The sequence below is a fragment of the Halyomorpha halys genome, unplaced genomic scaffold (genome assembly GCF_000696795.3).
Source record: "Halyomorpha halys isolate HHAL.00 unplaced genomic scaffold, Hhal_1.1 Scaffold127.1, whole genome shotgun sequence".
In the NCBI taxonomy this organism is placed as follows: domain Eukaryota; kingdom Metazoa; phylum Arthropoda; class Insecta; order Hemiptera; family Pentatomidae; genus Halyomorpha; species Halyomorpha halys.
The window spans coordinates 816,522-833,853 of record NW_027107825.1 but is presented as its reverse complement, the minus strand read 5'-3'; the positions used below and the strand labels follow the sequence as shown (position 1 = coordinate 833,853).

Here is a 17,332-nt window from a genome sequence, read left to right as displayed (position 1 = left end):
TATGGCGTGTCACAAGATCTTAATTGAAAAAAAAATTAGTATTGAACATCCCATTCTCTATTTCACAATATGAGCAGCTCGCTGCATATCATTTTATTATTATCATAAAATAAATATTAAAATTATTGAGAATACTTATGGTTGTTGTGAGAAGGAAATCCAAATCCAAGAAGTTAGATAATATAACAATAACCCAAGTTAGTTTGGATTATCAATAGCCATTGTATAACTATGCACTCATTTAATCGAATAGATGCAACAAAGATTAACCATCAATCAAAATTTTTACTACTATGACTTTCTGTTAAATGTGTGAAATAAGATTTAGAGTATTAGGAAATATAAAATATATATAGAAAATTTTATAGTTACAGAGATAGTAACAATGATATTAGAGAAAGAGTTTAGAAAATTTAAAGATTAAGAATACAACTGCCAATCCAGACTATTAACAACAATGAATTTCAATACATAATTTATTTTTTACCAACCAATTTAAATCACACATCTCTAAGAAGACTGTAATCAAATTTAAAATATTGGTTAATAATAAATACAAACTTCCTCAACAACTTTTTAATTCCAATTATCATTTATTTAGATTAAATAGTTACTTTCTTTGTTTAAAAATTTTATTAAAATTTCCAAATTATCAATAAATCGTGAAGAAAAAGTTTGATAAGTATAATTCCGAAGTGTCCAATAAAAATTTCAAAACAAATTTTTTAAAAACAAATTTTATAATTTTTATTTACTTAAAAATTACCTTACAAATCATGCCAATATTTTGTCTTCGGTATTTAAAAATGAAAAATGCCAAAGATATGAATTTCATTTAGGTTTTATGATTTTTATTATTTTTTTACGACAATTTTTTTTTTATTAAAATTAAAATGTCCAAAACACCAATAAATCATTAAGAAAAAGTTTGATAAGTATAATTCCGAAGTGTCCAATAAAAACTTTAAGATTTCAATTTTTTTCTTACATTTTTTATAATTTTATTCAATCAAAAATTACCTAACGAATCATGCCAATATTTTGGTTTTGGTATTTAAAAATGAAAAATAACAAAGACATAAATTTCATTTAGGTTTTATCATTTTTATAATAATGAAATTTGAGAAATTATTTGAGCTAAGAGTTCAAGGAAATAAATAGGTTATGACATGACATACAAATATTTTCAAGCAAAAACTAAAAAGACCAGACAAAACAAAATTCTAATGATTTTCGCGAGTTACCAACATACAATATTAAGAAGCACTTACAACTGTTTTTATCCCTCTCGGTAAATTATCAAAACTCTTTGCATAAATGAAAAATCTTGAGCATACTGTGACAAGCTTCTGAAGTTTTATTTATAAGAGTTTAATAGCAAAAAACAAGAACTTAGGATACAATGACATTTTAAAAAAAAAATAACTTCTCAGGATACTTGAGATTTTAATGTAGATAAATGGATTTCTAGCGAAATATAATGAATTTTACAATTTTTCAATCTATTTATACCATTTGCAAGACAAATTGTTCTTTTCTCAAACAAATTTCCTTTTTTTTTTTCAAGATTTCAAACTAATCAACTGACTTACCAGTGTATAAAGTGTTCATAACAAATATTTAGGTTAATTAATAGTAAAAAACCTATAACCTTTTTATCCAATGGAACAATTTAAAATTCAATTTATGACCGTCAAATTGTTTTTTGGAAAATGAATCTGATAGACATATATAGTAAAACTATAAAAGACGATTACTTCATAATATGAATATACAAAAAAAGAAAAGAAATATAATTGTACATTATGAATAAACTGTGATCAATACACCATAGCATGGGTATATGTTGATATCCAACATGCGATGCTGCAGAGGTAAACAGACTAGCACCAAAGAAAATAAATGATATACATGTTTTATTTCATAACCAACAAATAAACCATTCTGAACTTCGGTAACAATATTGTTTCCAATTTTAAAGCTTATCATTTAAAAAAAAATCATGACCAAGACAGTACAGATCACATACAACTCAAATAAATGAATTAAACAATTAATATATTTCTAAAAAAAAAAAAAAAAAATACACAACAATTTGGCACAATATTTAAAATTATTAACACAAATGTGACTGACTAGAAGAAACTAGAACAGAATATCAAAACAATACTAGCATTCTAAAATAAAAACTTAAATCTAATTTAGATTTAAATAACACCAATGTCGAAAGCACTTAAGAATTAGTTAATTAATACGATAACCATCAAAATTCTAATTAATTTCTTAATTTAAGTATGAAAAAGCAATGTAACAGTGTCTTAATGAATCACCTGAAGTAATCAGGGATCTAAAAGTAAAGTTAATACAAAATAATTTATAAAATATAATCCTTAATGTTTAAGAAAACCTTCAAAATATAAAAAAAAAATTTAAATAAAGCATAATACTTCATAATTAATTATGAATTGTAAAAAAATGCAAAGTTGAATACTCATTTTAATTTTGGAAAGGTGCTCATAAACAGGGATACTTAAAATTTGACATATACAGAATATGTCTTACACTGTATGGTACCAATTACAACAGGACTTTGAACTATAGTAATTTTTCTTGACAGCCATATGTAATATATACATTAATGATATAAATCATACATACATATGCCATTAATGTATTTTTTAAACCATTACTTAATAATTAATACACATAAATGATGTATATCAAGAAAAATAAATTTTCTTTAAACAGATTTATATTTATAGCATTACAAAAATTCGAAAAACTGAAAATAAAATTGGATGCTAGTAATTCTACTAAATTAATCAACTAATAAAATATTTAAAAATTAAAACATATTTTTAATCACAAATTCTGGGTAAATATTATGAAATTCATTTTCTCCCCTGAAATCAATTAACGCAGAATTTTTACAACAAAGTGTCCTAGGTCAATAACCATAGGCCGTATACACTTCACAACACTTCAATAATATTAGCTGATGACAGTCATTTTATGCTGATATGGTGATCTTGAAATTGCTATAAAAGATTAGCAAGAACACTGGCAGAAGCGATGCCCCTGGACCTCATCCGGAAGGAGGATACCGTTAAATACAAAGTGAAGACACAGGGACTGCTAATGCTACCGCGAGACTCCAGAAGAGAACTGGTGAGACCCCAAACCTATGGAAGATGCTGAGGGAGGGCCCGATATAGGAGTGAAATGGACAGTGGTTGAGAAGCCTAGTAGCCTAAGCCTAAGGATGCTACACAGAGAAAGTTCTTCCCAATCGTTCCATTAAAGGCTAAGTGGTTCCTTCCAGACTACTGGGTCTCATAGATCCTAAGAGGACATGGAGGGTTCCAGTGAAAGCTGCAAAGCTTTAGAAAGAAAATAGACCACCAGTACCCCATCTGCGGAGTCCCTGAAACAGCAGAACAGGTTTTAATGCACTGCACTGCCATGGAAGGACACTGAACCAAGTTGTCAAAAAAGATCAGGATCTTCACCCCGATCGAGTTTGAATTCCTCTGTATGATGGAAGAAGAGAACTATCCCTTCTTCAGGGTGTTCATCTAAGGGTGGAAGAGGTGTTGGGTGCAACGCACTTTATGTTGGGAATGGCTCAAACACATGACATCGGCAAGTCACCGGAAGAAAAGGTACTGGACCAGTCTGAGAAACTGGAGGAGGCACCCAGATGGATGCAGTTGGATAAGGTGCAGTCCCTTCAGTAAGGGACTCAAAGTAAGCATTGAGGTGAACCAGTTTTACTTTTAAAAATATTCACATAAAAATTAAATAAACCTCTCCATGCCGTATATGATGATACATAAATAAATTGTTGATTATTGGCATCAGTGGGATGTGCAACCTATCGCACTACCTTCTGTTGCCAAACCACATATGGCAGAAATGGCTAGCAAGGGAGACTAAAAAAAAAGTCAGAGTTGTGACAGAACATTGGCTAGAAAATTTTAACATTTGAATGTACAAATAGTAACCCACTAATATATCCTGACAATCCACCTATGTGCTTAAAGAGACAAATGACTTAACATCACCTTTATCATGAAAATGGAATAACCGTCAATGGGTTTGCTTCATGTACCACAAATTGTTAACTTAAATCATAAAACTATAAAAAAAAAATCAGATGATAAACAAATATAAAAAAATACAATTTCTATTTCTAAGATAAAATTTAAATATTCATTAATTATAAAATATATAATTAGTCCATTCACTCAATAGAATTACTTGGATCCTTTTTTACTAATTTTCGGCTTTCAATAATGTTATAATGTTATAAATGTTACTAAAAATACTATTTTTTAAACAACTTTTTTTTGTTTTAAATGAATATTTTATATTAACATTGATTGTTCTATAAAACGTGGTTTTGTACATCCATAGTTAACAATTGACATTTAATTTGAGAGTTGAGCTAAACTACATTCCAGCATAGAATATACAAATGATTGATCTTGAATACCAAGTTCTAAAAAAAAAAATTTTCAGTCTTTATGTAACTTTGACTAGTGAACATTACATAACTACTGAGGGAGTAAGTAAAACAAGTTGTCAACTTTGTTTCTTTCCACTATGGATTTTAAGATGAAAAATAAAAACTATTCATTCCCATAGGGGAAACTAACGGTACTATAGTTAAACTAATAATATCTTATATTACGGTTAATAAGTTACCTGTTAGTATTCTCTCATCGAAACTACATCCATATACAAAGTTCATAAAAAAATATTTAAAATTCTTAGATTAATGGAAAAAATAAAATAATTATTTTGCGGCCAAATATCTTTTTAAAAGATAAGCCCAATGGAATTATCACTGCCTTGTTTTATGAGGGCATATGAAAAATTCTTATAATAAATCACTTTAAAAAAAAATAAAAAGCAGTAAGCATAAAATATATTTGAAAAGAAGTTGATCAATACATGTCTGCTAAAAAAGGAAATTATAAATACATAAATAGAAACAAAATTCTTGATAAAAAATAAATATAAAAAAATTGAAAATGATTTTAACGAAACTCCGGTTTAGTTTTTTATCAGTACAGGTCCGATGAAAGTAAAAACTACATCTTAAAGATAAAATTGATTAGGTAGATTAAATATATTAGGTAAAATAAGTTCAAATTTGAAATACAGGTAAAAAATTTTGGGAAGGATAAAATTATATTTTAGGTCAAAAGTATAAAATATTAAAATTTCTATTATAATTTTTTATTTAGTTATTTCAAACCCTAGTCTATAGATAATATAACAGAATTAAAATAATTCTAGATGGAAACTCCTTAATTATATTGCTACACAATTAAGAGGATTTTTTAAATCTTATATTGGTCCAAATTTCCTTTTAAAAAAACAGTGGAGTCTGTATAAATAAAAAATTAATTTCTCATTTAATAAACGAATTAAATCGTGTATTTCATGGGAAGCAAAAAATTTTAATAATACCAACTAACCAAGCACTCGTCTTCTTTTTTTTTTTATTAATCTATATTTAATTACAAATGACCTAGTCTGATCTAATTAGACTCAATAACAGTTCTTCTCAACAAGAAGATGTCAGTTGATTTTTATCAGAAATGAACAAGCTTTTTTGGAGCAGTTCAAAAGTGTTTTAAATACTAATATGCAACGTGGTCAAGGCTATCAAAGTGAAGTAATATAGTGGTAGTAATATGTAAGTGGTAAAGTAGTATAGGAGAGCTCTCCAGAAAGTAAAGAACGAAAGCTAACTACGCCTGGGACAGATTCCACTCCACCACAAACGCATGAGAACTAGCTTAATCCTACACATCAGGCCAAGTCAAGTTTTGTTGCTGTGGCGTCACATCCATCAGTTCTATACCAACATGACCAATTAAAAATCGTTGTAAATGTGAAGCGCTTACTATTTGTTATTTAAATGCACAAAATGTTCAACCATTTAAAATTTATTTATGCGATGAACAAATTTTTAATGTAGAAATGAAGCATAATGTTTAATCAAGGAAAAACCCGAGTGCAAAATGAAGATGGGAGCTATGGAGGAGTAGAGAGAAAATATTTAACATTTCACTTTGAACACGTTACGTGAATTTCTCAAAGAATACCTCAGCTCTTCCATGAGAAATATTGACGGAGTGCCTTAGCTTAAAAAAAAAAAGTGTGCTCAGTAGGTTCCTAAGAAATTAATTTTACAGGACGAAACGGATAGGAGCTGTCCTTAAATTTAACAGCATTGTGACAATAATGCTAATAAAATTTCTTGATCACACTGCAACAGGAGAAGTGACATGAGATTCTTACAGAACAATTAAACTATTTTAAGCCAAGACATTCTATGGTGTGGCACCTCACAAGAACTCATCTTTGAATTCCTTTTGCATCACCCTGTAGAAACTTATTAGCAATGGGGAGAATTCAGCCAGAAAGGACTGCCACTGTATTCAGCCAGAAAGGACTGTCACTACCACTGTATTCAGCCAGAAAGGACTGTCACTATATTCAGCCAGAAAGGACTACCACTGTATTCAGCCAGAAAGGACTGTCACTGTATTCAGCCAGAAAGGACTGCCACTGTATTCAGCCAGAAAGGACTGTCACTATATTCAGCCAGAAAGGACTACCACTGTATTCAGCCAGAAAGGACTGCCACTGAATTCAGCCAGAAAGGACTGCCACTGTATTCAGCCAGAAAGGACTGTCACTGTATTCAGCCAGAAAGGACTGCCACTGTATTCGGTTTTGTGCCATATAGGAATATGGTGACTAGGAAGTTTGACAGAGATTTTTAACTCTCTACTCTTGCAAAAATGGTCGACATTCTTGATGTATTCTACCATCAAGGACATAGTCTTTGGTGGATCTCAGTAATCTTCTGCTGGATCTCCCTACAATCCTTCTCAGACACCTCACTTTTGTGATACTTTACTTTCCTGTTTATATACATCTTTCAATTCCATATAGAAGTACAAGCCAGCGCACCAACTTGAAGATGTGGGGGTTTCACAGGTCTTCCTCCTTCCCTCTTTCCAACCACAGTATTGCAAAACTGGTAGTAGACTTATCCTGTGAGGAATTTCTGAATCCATTTTTTCTGACCGTTCCATCTTCAAAACCCTAAAAAAGAACTGAAAGGGTTTCATTTATAAGGGGTTTATTCCAGAAAGAGAAACAATGAACTCAGTGGCCTATTGTGAAATGACTATGCATACACTAACCAAAACAAGAGGAAAGTCATCTAAAAAGATATTTTTGATTCACATTAATGCTTCGTTTAGCTGTTCAAATATAGGAAGAATTTCAATGCTGTAAGTGAGAAATTTTTTTAAGTGAGTAATTTCATCATCCTTACAACCCTGACCTGCCCCAAGAAACTTTTACTTGATTCCAAAATTATAAGACATTTTTTGTGTGGAAGAATACACAAATGATGAAGATCTCAAAGCTTATGGTTAGTACCTTTTGTTTTTATTTAGCTATACCAAATGTTCTTTACTTTCTGGATTACCCTGGTGGCTCGCACATTATGAAAATTAGGTGTGATTATTTTTGAAAGGGTTCAAAGAAAATTTTGAATAGTTGATATTCAGACACAAATCTCCCATTAATCAGCATTTTTTTCTATAGCTACTTTTAAATCATAAATACAATCAATAAAATATCAAATATATGTTAAAACATGAGATATCCCTCCTTCCATTATATTTATTTAGTATAAAAGACAAAAGTTTAAATGCTAAGATCCCACTAGGAAAAACGTAAAACATTTTAAAGAAAAACAAATTATCAAAATAAAAAGAAGCTCGCCAACCCCAATTTGTATAACCACTTAAATATTTCTCTGTAAACCTATAAAATACTAAGCAATATGATTTATATCAGCTTCTTTGAAAAAAATGATATTACTAAGTAAAAACCCTGCATTTCCGAGTAATTCGTTTTTCTCAAAGTATACTTAAAATATGTCAAAAAATAAGTAATAAAAATTTAAACCCTTCCATAGCAAATAATTAGACTTCATATCGTAATGGAAACAAAACTATATTAAAAAAAAATTATAATTTTGTGACATATTGAGAAACAACTCTAACAGATTGATTTTTAAAACAAATTAACTCAAAATAATAAACCTAAAACAAAGTAGTGAAATATAGTCAAAGATTTAAGAAATTGTAAATATAATTAATAAAATAAATACTGAAATAAAACTATAATAAAAAATAATTTTATTATTTTATGAAAATAAACAATCAAATAAAAGCTCATCATTAAATATTGACACATGTACAATTAAAACTCATTAAGTCGAGGTTAAAGCGACTCAGATTTCAATTTAAGTTATTGAATTTCAAGGTTTTCTGATATTTTGAATTATCGAACTATCTGAAACTCAATCTTGAGTTTTCTATGAGGTATGTATATGGATACAATAGCAAACAGGTTTATTTAACAATCATATAACCTTGAGGACACTTGTAAAATAAGGGTTTCTCTTCCAGAATATATTTGGATTGATGAGAGTAAATTCCCACTGTCCCATAATCATCTCTTTGCAATAGTGAGATACAAAAAAAAAATCCTCAGTAGCTCTTTGAAATTTTTCAGCAAACCAAGCAGAACTTATTGGTTTTTTGGTGTATTATTGGTCCGTGAATAGGAATGTTTTAATCTTGGTAACTGAGAAACAAATGAAATATAATCATACATTTCTAAATATCTAAAAAATTGTCTACACACTGTATCTTAATTTCTTATCCTGCGCCAGACCTTAATTGCTCTTTATTTTATAAAGAGGTGAATAGCATATTCATTGGAATATAAAATTCGGCTACAATATCCTGATTCTTCTTTTTCCCTCCAACTCCTAAAGCTTCAACTTGCTACAGTAAACTGCATTCAGATACTGGTCATTTAATATCTTATTCATGATATGAAGGCAAGAAGGTTAAGATTGGCGGGACATGTGGCTTGAACCAATGCATCAGGACGCCTGTACACAATGAATGCCAGTAAAATAGGCAAGAAGCCATGTGGGAGGCCAAAAACCAGATAGACAGAATCGACAAAGATGCAAAAAGAGTTGCAAGCAACACACTGGAAAGCAGTAACCCAAAATAGGCAGGCGTGGAGAAGGCTACTTCATGTAGTGAATGATCTACAAGGTCTGCAGAGTCAACCAAAAAAAAAAATATATATATATATATATTGGTGTCTAAGGAAGATTATTCAAAATTATAATGATTTATAATTCAGCACTTCAAGCTCTTGCCACCTATGGACAAACGACTGAACTAGAAGGTACACTAGACTCCAGATGAATTGAAGTCCATTTTTTGAAACAATAGACACCTTAACTCAGGGGAATACCAATTTTTTTTATTAGTTCAAGCGAAATCACAATGAGTGAATAATTTTACATCCCACCCAGGCAGAAGAAGTGAGAAAAGACGATATACAGAGAGAGAAGTAATACCTCCTAGAAGCAACCCACCACTTTAATATAAGTCAAAATTTAACTATACTAAACCATACTCTACATCCTTTTGATCTATTCTCATGAAATAATTTTTTTTTATTTCAAATAATCAAGAATTAGAGGTTTTCTTTCTTTTTACGTCACATAATTTATTTCATTCTTTTAGAATTACAGTCCAAACTACTATCTCACCAGCAATAGCAATATTAAAGTTAATTCTGATAATATCCCCCGAGATAGGGAATATCAGCATTAATCAATCCATGAGATGCCAATCAATTTCAGGGGTACAATTCAAAAGTTTAAGAAACTCACTAACTCACAAGATTTACGACAGCCTGCCTTTGTATTGTTAGGAGTAGACGCACTTGTAATAACTGCTGAATATAAATAAACATAGCAATTATCATACCAAGATATTTGAATTAGATAGTATCCCCATCTCAGAATTTATTTTTTAGAGACTAAGATTTTTTTTTCTTATTCTAATTTTTATTTCTACTCATAGTCTTATATTTGTGTTGAGGAGTTAAATTTTATCTATAAATGCTTCCCGGAACAGAGCTAACCGGAAAATTGAGTTTTTCGAATTGTCGAATTTGAAGTTATAGAGTTTTGGCTCTATATTCTTTGTCGATCAACTTTTAATAACTCAAATCTAAGGATAACTCAATTTTTTTTTCTCAATTCCTTACAAGAAACCTTTAAGTCCACAAAAAATATAAATGGAATGAAATAAATAAAAAAAAACTCAAATTCCTAATTAAATTGAAGGAATTAATTATTAACTAAAAGAATTATGTGCTAACAAAAATTATTTAAAAAATTAGTAATAGGTTAAAAGTATAACCTCTTTTAATGAAAATATACTCATGATTACTTCTGTATCTGAAATAGTTTTCAATAAGGTGTTATAAAATGGAATAAAAATTTGACATCTTTAACCCAAAATGTACAAAATAAAAACACCATGAATCAATCAACAGTCAAATAAAACCATGAATAGCTCAGAGTGATTAAAAATTCTTAGGAATACAAGATATCTTGAGTTGACTACATAATGCTCTAATAAAATAATAATAAAAACATAATTATCAAATAATTATATAAACGTAGTATAAATAAGAATCTCTCCCTAAAAAATTAAAACAATGAACAATAATTGGGATACATGATTGGCCATTTTTTTTATCAGTGTTCTTCATCTAACCATAAACAATTTATTCGAATATTAGAAATAGTATCCTGTGTTTTTAATTTTCTTCTTTTTTCTTTTCTTTATGAATCGTAAAACATAAAAGCAAAAAAAAAGGCAATTTCTTAAGTTTTAAAACTCAAATAGTAGAATAGGGCCATCTACACTAAGAAGTACTCGTAATCGTTATATATTATTAGCGATAAGGCTAACAGACTAGCAATCCATTAGTAATTTGAGACTAGTTTCATTGGACTAACGCAACAAGTAACAACAAATGATTTTAGTTCAACATTTTTTAATAGTTCATCTGTTATTGATGTACATTGTTAAAACTTCATTTTTTTTTAAACTTGTAAGTAAAATAAAACCTGCATTACATGCCATTGATTTATTAGTAACCTTCCCTTAGTCCTCACATATATTTTGTTTTTGTCCATAAGTTGTTCGACAGAAATCCTCCTTATTTTTGCATAAATAAGAATTATATTTACCATCTTTCACATCAAAATTTTATACGGTTCTTTTTGAAATAATATAAAGTTGCTATATCCTCTTTTTAATCAGAGCGTGAGTTTATAAATATTTAGAATCAATTTCATAGTTGACTCTAAGAGAATAGTTTCATGATGGTTGTCACTGAACATTTATTAACAAGTTTTCAAGACAATTATTTAGGTTTCTATTGAATATTCCATGTGTAGATGGCTTATACAAAACTCTAGATACAATAGGGCTTTTATAAGAAAAAATAAATAAAAAACTAATTATATTACATTTAAAATTATAAAAAACTTTTCACAAGTAAACAGTTAGGATTTTCTAGAACCCATAGGGTATCGGTAAGATAGGCTTTCTCGCCAAGGTCTTTCCTTTTCTCTGAAACTAACTTTCCATTTTCAATTTCGTATAACGAATATTTATCATTATCATTATAAGAGGGCCAAATGAGTACAAATTCGCACATGACAACCTTCAATTCTGGAAACCAACTGTGCTCACTGGGAAACTTAAGTTCCCAAAATACACGAGCAGTCCTGGCGCAGTAACAAGAAATCCTGTAAAGGCTACTGTCAGTTTGAAGAACAAGCATATAATTATAAAATTCATGTAAATTGACATCAATAGCTTTAACTTCAGGTAAATGCATCAATTCCTTCCCAGTGTACATGTCCCAAGATTGCAGGGTACGGGCTGTAGTTCCTGCTCTAAAAGATAACTTATTCGCAACAAGCGTGTCACGGTTAAAACATACACTCGATATACACGTTTCATTTATAGTCAATATAACATCACATTTTGAATTATATACCTCTACTCTTCTCGCATGAAGGGAAACCAAAAGTGGAATTTTCGGTCTGATAACGAGATTCCTGTAGTCTAATCTCAGTTTAACTTCATTAGTAATTAGATCGAATACATGGAAGTTTCTAGAAACGGGATTGTACAACCACACTGTTCGACCAAGAAAATGTCTAACACGAAGTATATCTTCTTTGGAGAAATTAGAAATAATATACAGATCTAAATTCTCGATATCTGTGGTGGAATTTATATCATCCATCACAGTTATCGTTAAACAATGTGTAGCTTTATATCGTCCATCTATTCTTTCATAAATTATGACAGTATTGCAGTTGCAAACGGCCATAAAGTCTACATTGGTAACAAAGCAAGGATACATATGTGCCATGTCCTGATTCAAGATTTCGACATTAACTTGCTCCAGTAGCCTGACATCTCCATCATCGGTAACTTTGTAAATGCAGACAAAGCCTAACATAAAATAATAAATATAGCCTAGCTGACCATGCCATGATGTAAGATAGTCTGATGATTTCAATTCGATTTCAATTTCGTGCCACCTTCCTCTCCTCCAGTTAGTAACTGGACGGGTATAACGCAAAAAATAGGCTGTACCCCAACTGCACAGGGGAATTTCATCTGAAAAAGAAGATAACATAAAGATAACAATTAAGAAAGGATTGATTAATATTAGGTAACAAGACTAAAAAATTAATCACTTCATTATTTGTTTTGATGACTACTAATTCCTCTGTAGTCTTCCATAAGTCTAATGAGACAAATAAAGAAAAAACAAATCACCAAATATTCTGACTTTTTCAATATGAAAAAATCAAAGTAGCACCTGTTCACTGCTGCTAATCTGTGAGTAACATTCTGAGTGTTTACCTTCGAGGCCAAATAAATAAAATGTTTCATACTCGAACTTGTATGAGCTAATCTCAATGCAATCTTATTGAGTGTCTCCTCCTCCTAATCTCATATATTTAGTTTAGAGTTCAAATCTTTTTGGCTGCCTTTTCTTTTTACAGAAATGCTTCTTTTAATGCTCAAACAGATCCGGCAACCATGTAAAAACCTTCTTTTTTTTTTTTTTTTTACCACTACCCTGCCATTTTAGGCATAAGGGGGTGGCTATCTTAAAGGTAACCAAACAATTCTAATCAAAGCAGGAAGGTTGGTGGGACAGCCACAAAAGTCAAGTTGTCCAGGCCGGTGCCGTAGCAAACACAAGGTTGCTACAGTGATGTCTTAAAAACACTCTGGCACCTCAGGCTCACTTATGTCAAAATCATCAGCATATTCCAGTAATTGCACAGCCCTTTCGAAGAATATTACGTCAGTCGTTTATTTTCTGGATATCTCTATCCTCAACAGTACCCAGAATAAATTAACATCTTGACACACTCTCGTACGAGAAACAAACTCCTCAGTCAAACCAACTCTAGACCATATTATTTGTCTCATGCATTGGAAATTTAACAAGATAAATAAGTTTTAGAGAAATATAGAGTTTTTAAAATGTTTTCTATAACTATTTTCAATCTACACTGTCATACACTGACTTCATATATAATGAGTGAACAATTTATATTTATTAAAATTATATATATTTATAATGAGGTGTAGATAGTTGACCGTAGATTAATGATTGGAAAAGTTTGTCGGGGGGGAGGGGGAGTGCAGTCAGCAAAGAACAATATAAATAAACAAAACAATATTTAGTGAAACATAAAATTGAAATTCCTTTTCAATTTTATGTTTCACTAAATGTTGTTATCTCTTTTGTTCTATAGCTCTGATGAAGACCTGAAACTCAGGTCGAAACGTTGGCATAAAATAAATAAATATTGTTTTGTTTATTTAGGTTGTTCTTTGCTGACTGCACCGGAATTATTGCAACAATATACCTAATATCGTCAATATATTGACCTCGTACGAGGCCCTTAAGTAAAAATGTGAATATATACTAATGCACAATGCAGTTGATTCTCATGATGGACTGGTAGCCTAACGCTTCAACAAGATTACAAAATATATTAAAATATTTTTAAAGTATTATAAGCTCAAATTGTTTCAAAACCCTCATAGGATATTACTGAGTTATTTGAGACATCAAATTTATAAATTGGTTGTGTAGTTTTCTCAAAGCATCGCCCACATTTTGAGCAGGTTATGTAACATCCCTTAACACATTACCCTCCTTTTTGGCTCCACCGCAGTCAGGTAAAAATATTTAAAGGTTTTTAGAAGACTAATATTTCACAATATAATATATAAATAAGAAAAATCATACCAGACAGGTTGGAGACCGCACTTTCACGAATTCCAACATAATGACAGTGCTTCTTCCAGAATCGGTCTGAATTAGCGACATATCGCCACTGAGTTGACACTCCAAGGCAAGACCATAAATCTTTCGCTGAGAGATGTGAAAAGATCTTCTCTAGTATCTCGACAGGCAGACCCTTCGCGTGGCCTCCCCTAAAGAATGCATTATTATTACAAAAAAAAAATATATGAAGATGAAAATACATATTAAATATTTCATTATATCACAGGGTAGTTCTGGGCTAAGGCACAGAAGAGAATTAAAAAGTAATTTTCCCACTATTCTGTTATAAGTGAAAAAATAGAAGAAACTGCTACATTTCTACTTAATTAAAAACCTATGTTTTTGTTTGTATTAATAACTTTGTGTATACAAATCACTCTTGTTTGAAGAATCACCGATCCACAGAACACCTTCATGTCCGGTAACAACAATGTGTCGTCATGTGCAAACCAAATGTTAGTTGCATTTTAAATTTATGTTTTTGCCAGCCAGGGATGTTGTTTTTATTAAAAAAAAAAAGCCTGTTAAATAGTAAAGTTAGAACTAAATCTGTGCGAACTACTGATAAATAGATATCTGGTATGTGTATATATAAATTATGCAAAAATACTTTAAAAAGATACAAAACAATAACTGGGATAAAAGACTGAAACAATAACATCAATTAACTAATAATATCATTATTCTCACTCCTGACATTTCAAGATCGGTTAGTTAGTTAGATTTCATTGATTCATCACCACTTTAATGGGGTTGAAGCAACAATCTAATTGAGTTTCATAATTGTATTTTTATTGACTTATTTCTGATGGAATATCGAAGTTTAAGAATAATAAATCTTATTTATAATATTCTTAATGGTTATTGTGTTGTCCAAAACTAAAAAAGTTGTCTATTCTTATAATTATTTATTTTGAATAATAATTTTTAATTTAAGCAGTTAATTCTTGAAATCAGGAACATTTTGCTGTCTTAACTTATTATTGTATTTTTTTAAATATTTATTTATTGCTATTTACAACTGTACATTATAATACATTTAGTAAATCTGATCTAAGTTAAATTGGAGTGTGACAGGCGTGTAGAGAAACTACCCATTGGTAGCACTCTAATGACAATTTACATTAGCTGGTCTCGTGGCCATCTTCTTTTCAGGCGCCTCGGAGGTTTGTTAAGAATGGAAGAGGATGCAAGATTAGAAACTTTATGATTTTATTTGTGGCAAAGTAAGGAGCATTGAGGATTTTACGAAGGATTAAGGATTGTAAGGATTGAATACAAGAGGAATTCGAAGGTTTAGTGGAGCACCAAAGCTCAACTCCATATGTCCAGACAGGCCTTATTACAATCATGTAGATCAGTATTTTGTAATGTGTTGAAAGTTTTGACAGTTTGTCTAGTAAGTGCTGTAATAGTCGAAATCGACATGCAGTTTCCTGTCTTTTCAGTCTGGTGTGAGGATTCCAGGTTAATCGTTTGTGCAAATGTAGTCCAAGGTAGCGGATCTGTTCGACAGGGGTAAGAGTAACATCATTAAATAAAACTGTAGGGCAGTCAGTAGGTTTACGACGAAGGGTAAAGGTGATTTGATGGTATTTGTTGGAATTTATCTTAATCCTCCAATTACGACACCAATCTTCGAGGGCTGTGATATGGGATTGGAGATTTTGGGATTTATTTTACTTATGAACACTAATTTTACATATTGTAGAAATAATATTGTTTACCCCTCATCAACAACAATACATCGTTTGTTAAGTTATCCATGATTAGGTTTTGGGGGAAAAAAAAATATATATAAAGTTTTAACATTTTAACACTTTATATTTTGTTTCTTTATTCTAATATATTGATTACATATTTCATTAGTTATATATATTTTCTTTCTCTCAATTTTATTTTTCATTTATTCATTTAATTTTTTTTTTCAATATTTTTAATTTTTAAATTATTAATAAACTAAAACATTCATATTCCTTTGCATTATGTAACTTCAAATTTTTTATTTTATATCCTTAATTATATTATTTTTACTTACTTATTCAATTACCTATATATACATTTTATTTCCACTTCTTTCATCACTTTATTTTTATAAATTTCATTCAGTACAATTATTTACTTTATGTCATTCTTTTTATATTTTATTTTTTATTTTCTGTATTCATTGGTTGTTATATTGCTCTTAGTTCTTAGCCCTGATGAAGGCTAGAAATTCTAGCCGAAACTATGACACCATTAAATAAGTTATTTGAACTTATTTGTTATATTCTGACCGCACCCCCAACCATTTTCACATATAATTTATCCACAGACAACTATCTTCTTTATTAATAATAAATCTTGTAGTGAAATGAGGGGAGTGAATAGGATCTGTTAAAGTTTTATAATTATTACACAAAAATTGACATACATGATTCAATCAGATGGATAATACTCATTTTGAACAAGTACCATGGCTGACCCAGTGAGTGAGGGATTGGGCTCTCAGACCCAGTTTATAGATTGAGATCCTGGCTATTGTTAGTAGTTTATTTTCTGTTCTATTGGACAGGGATCAACTCTGAGTTACAGTCCAGCATCTATAAAGTAGGGTCATGACCCATCAGGAGTAATGAATTCATTACTTCCTGATAAGACCATTGCTCAAAAATTAACTCTCTCAGGGATCTTTCATGAGTCTAACTGCTATATTATTGGGATTTTCCCAATAACTAATCCTGGATAACTTAACAAACGATGTATCGTTGTTGATGAGGGGTAAACAATATTATATCTACAATATGTAAATTAGTGTTCATAAGTAAAATAGTAAGTTAAAACAACAAAATGTTTCTGATTTCAAGAATTAACAGCTTCAATTAAAAATTATTCATAATAAATAACTATAACAATAGACAACTTTCTTAGTATTGGATAATATGATACCCATTAAGAACATGAACAGATTAAAATTTGAGATAATCTTATCAAACTTCAAACATTGATAGATAATTTTAAATTAGCAAAT

General features: G+C 30.1%; 1 protein-coding gene across 1 annotated transcript in view; it reads right to left on the bottom strand.

Annotated features, from left to right (window-relative positions):
• Positions 1-1,745: 1,745 nt before the first annotated feature.
• Positions 1,746-17,332, bottom strand: part of LOC106678185 (uncharacterized) — a 17,697-nt gene continuing 2,110 nt past the window's right edge. The window contains exons 2-3 of the mRNA XM_014416566.3: positions 14,284-14,471; positions 1,746-12,626 (exon numbers count right to left, since the gene is read on the bottom strand). Coding sequence (XP_014272052.1) covers positions 11,467-12,626; positions 14,284-14,471 — 1,348 coding nt within the window. The 3' untranslated portion in view covers positions 1,746-11,466. The remainder of the gene's footprint in view (positions 12,627-14,283; positions 14,472-17,332) is intronic.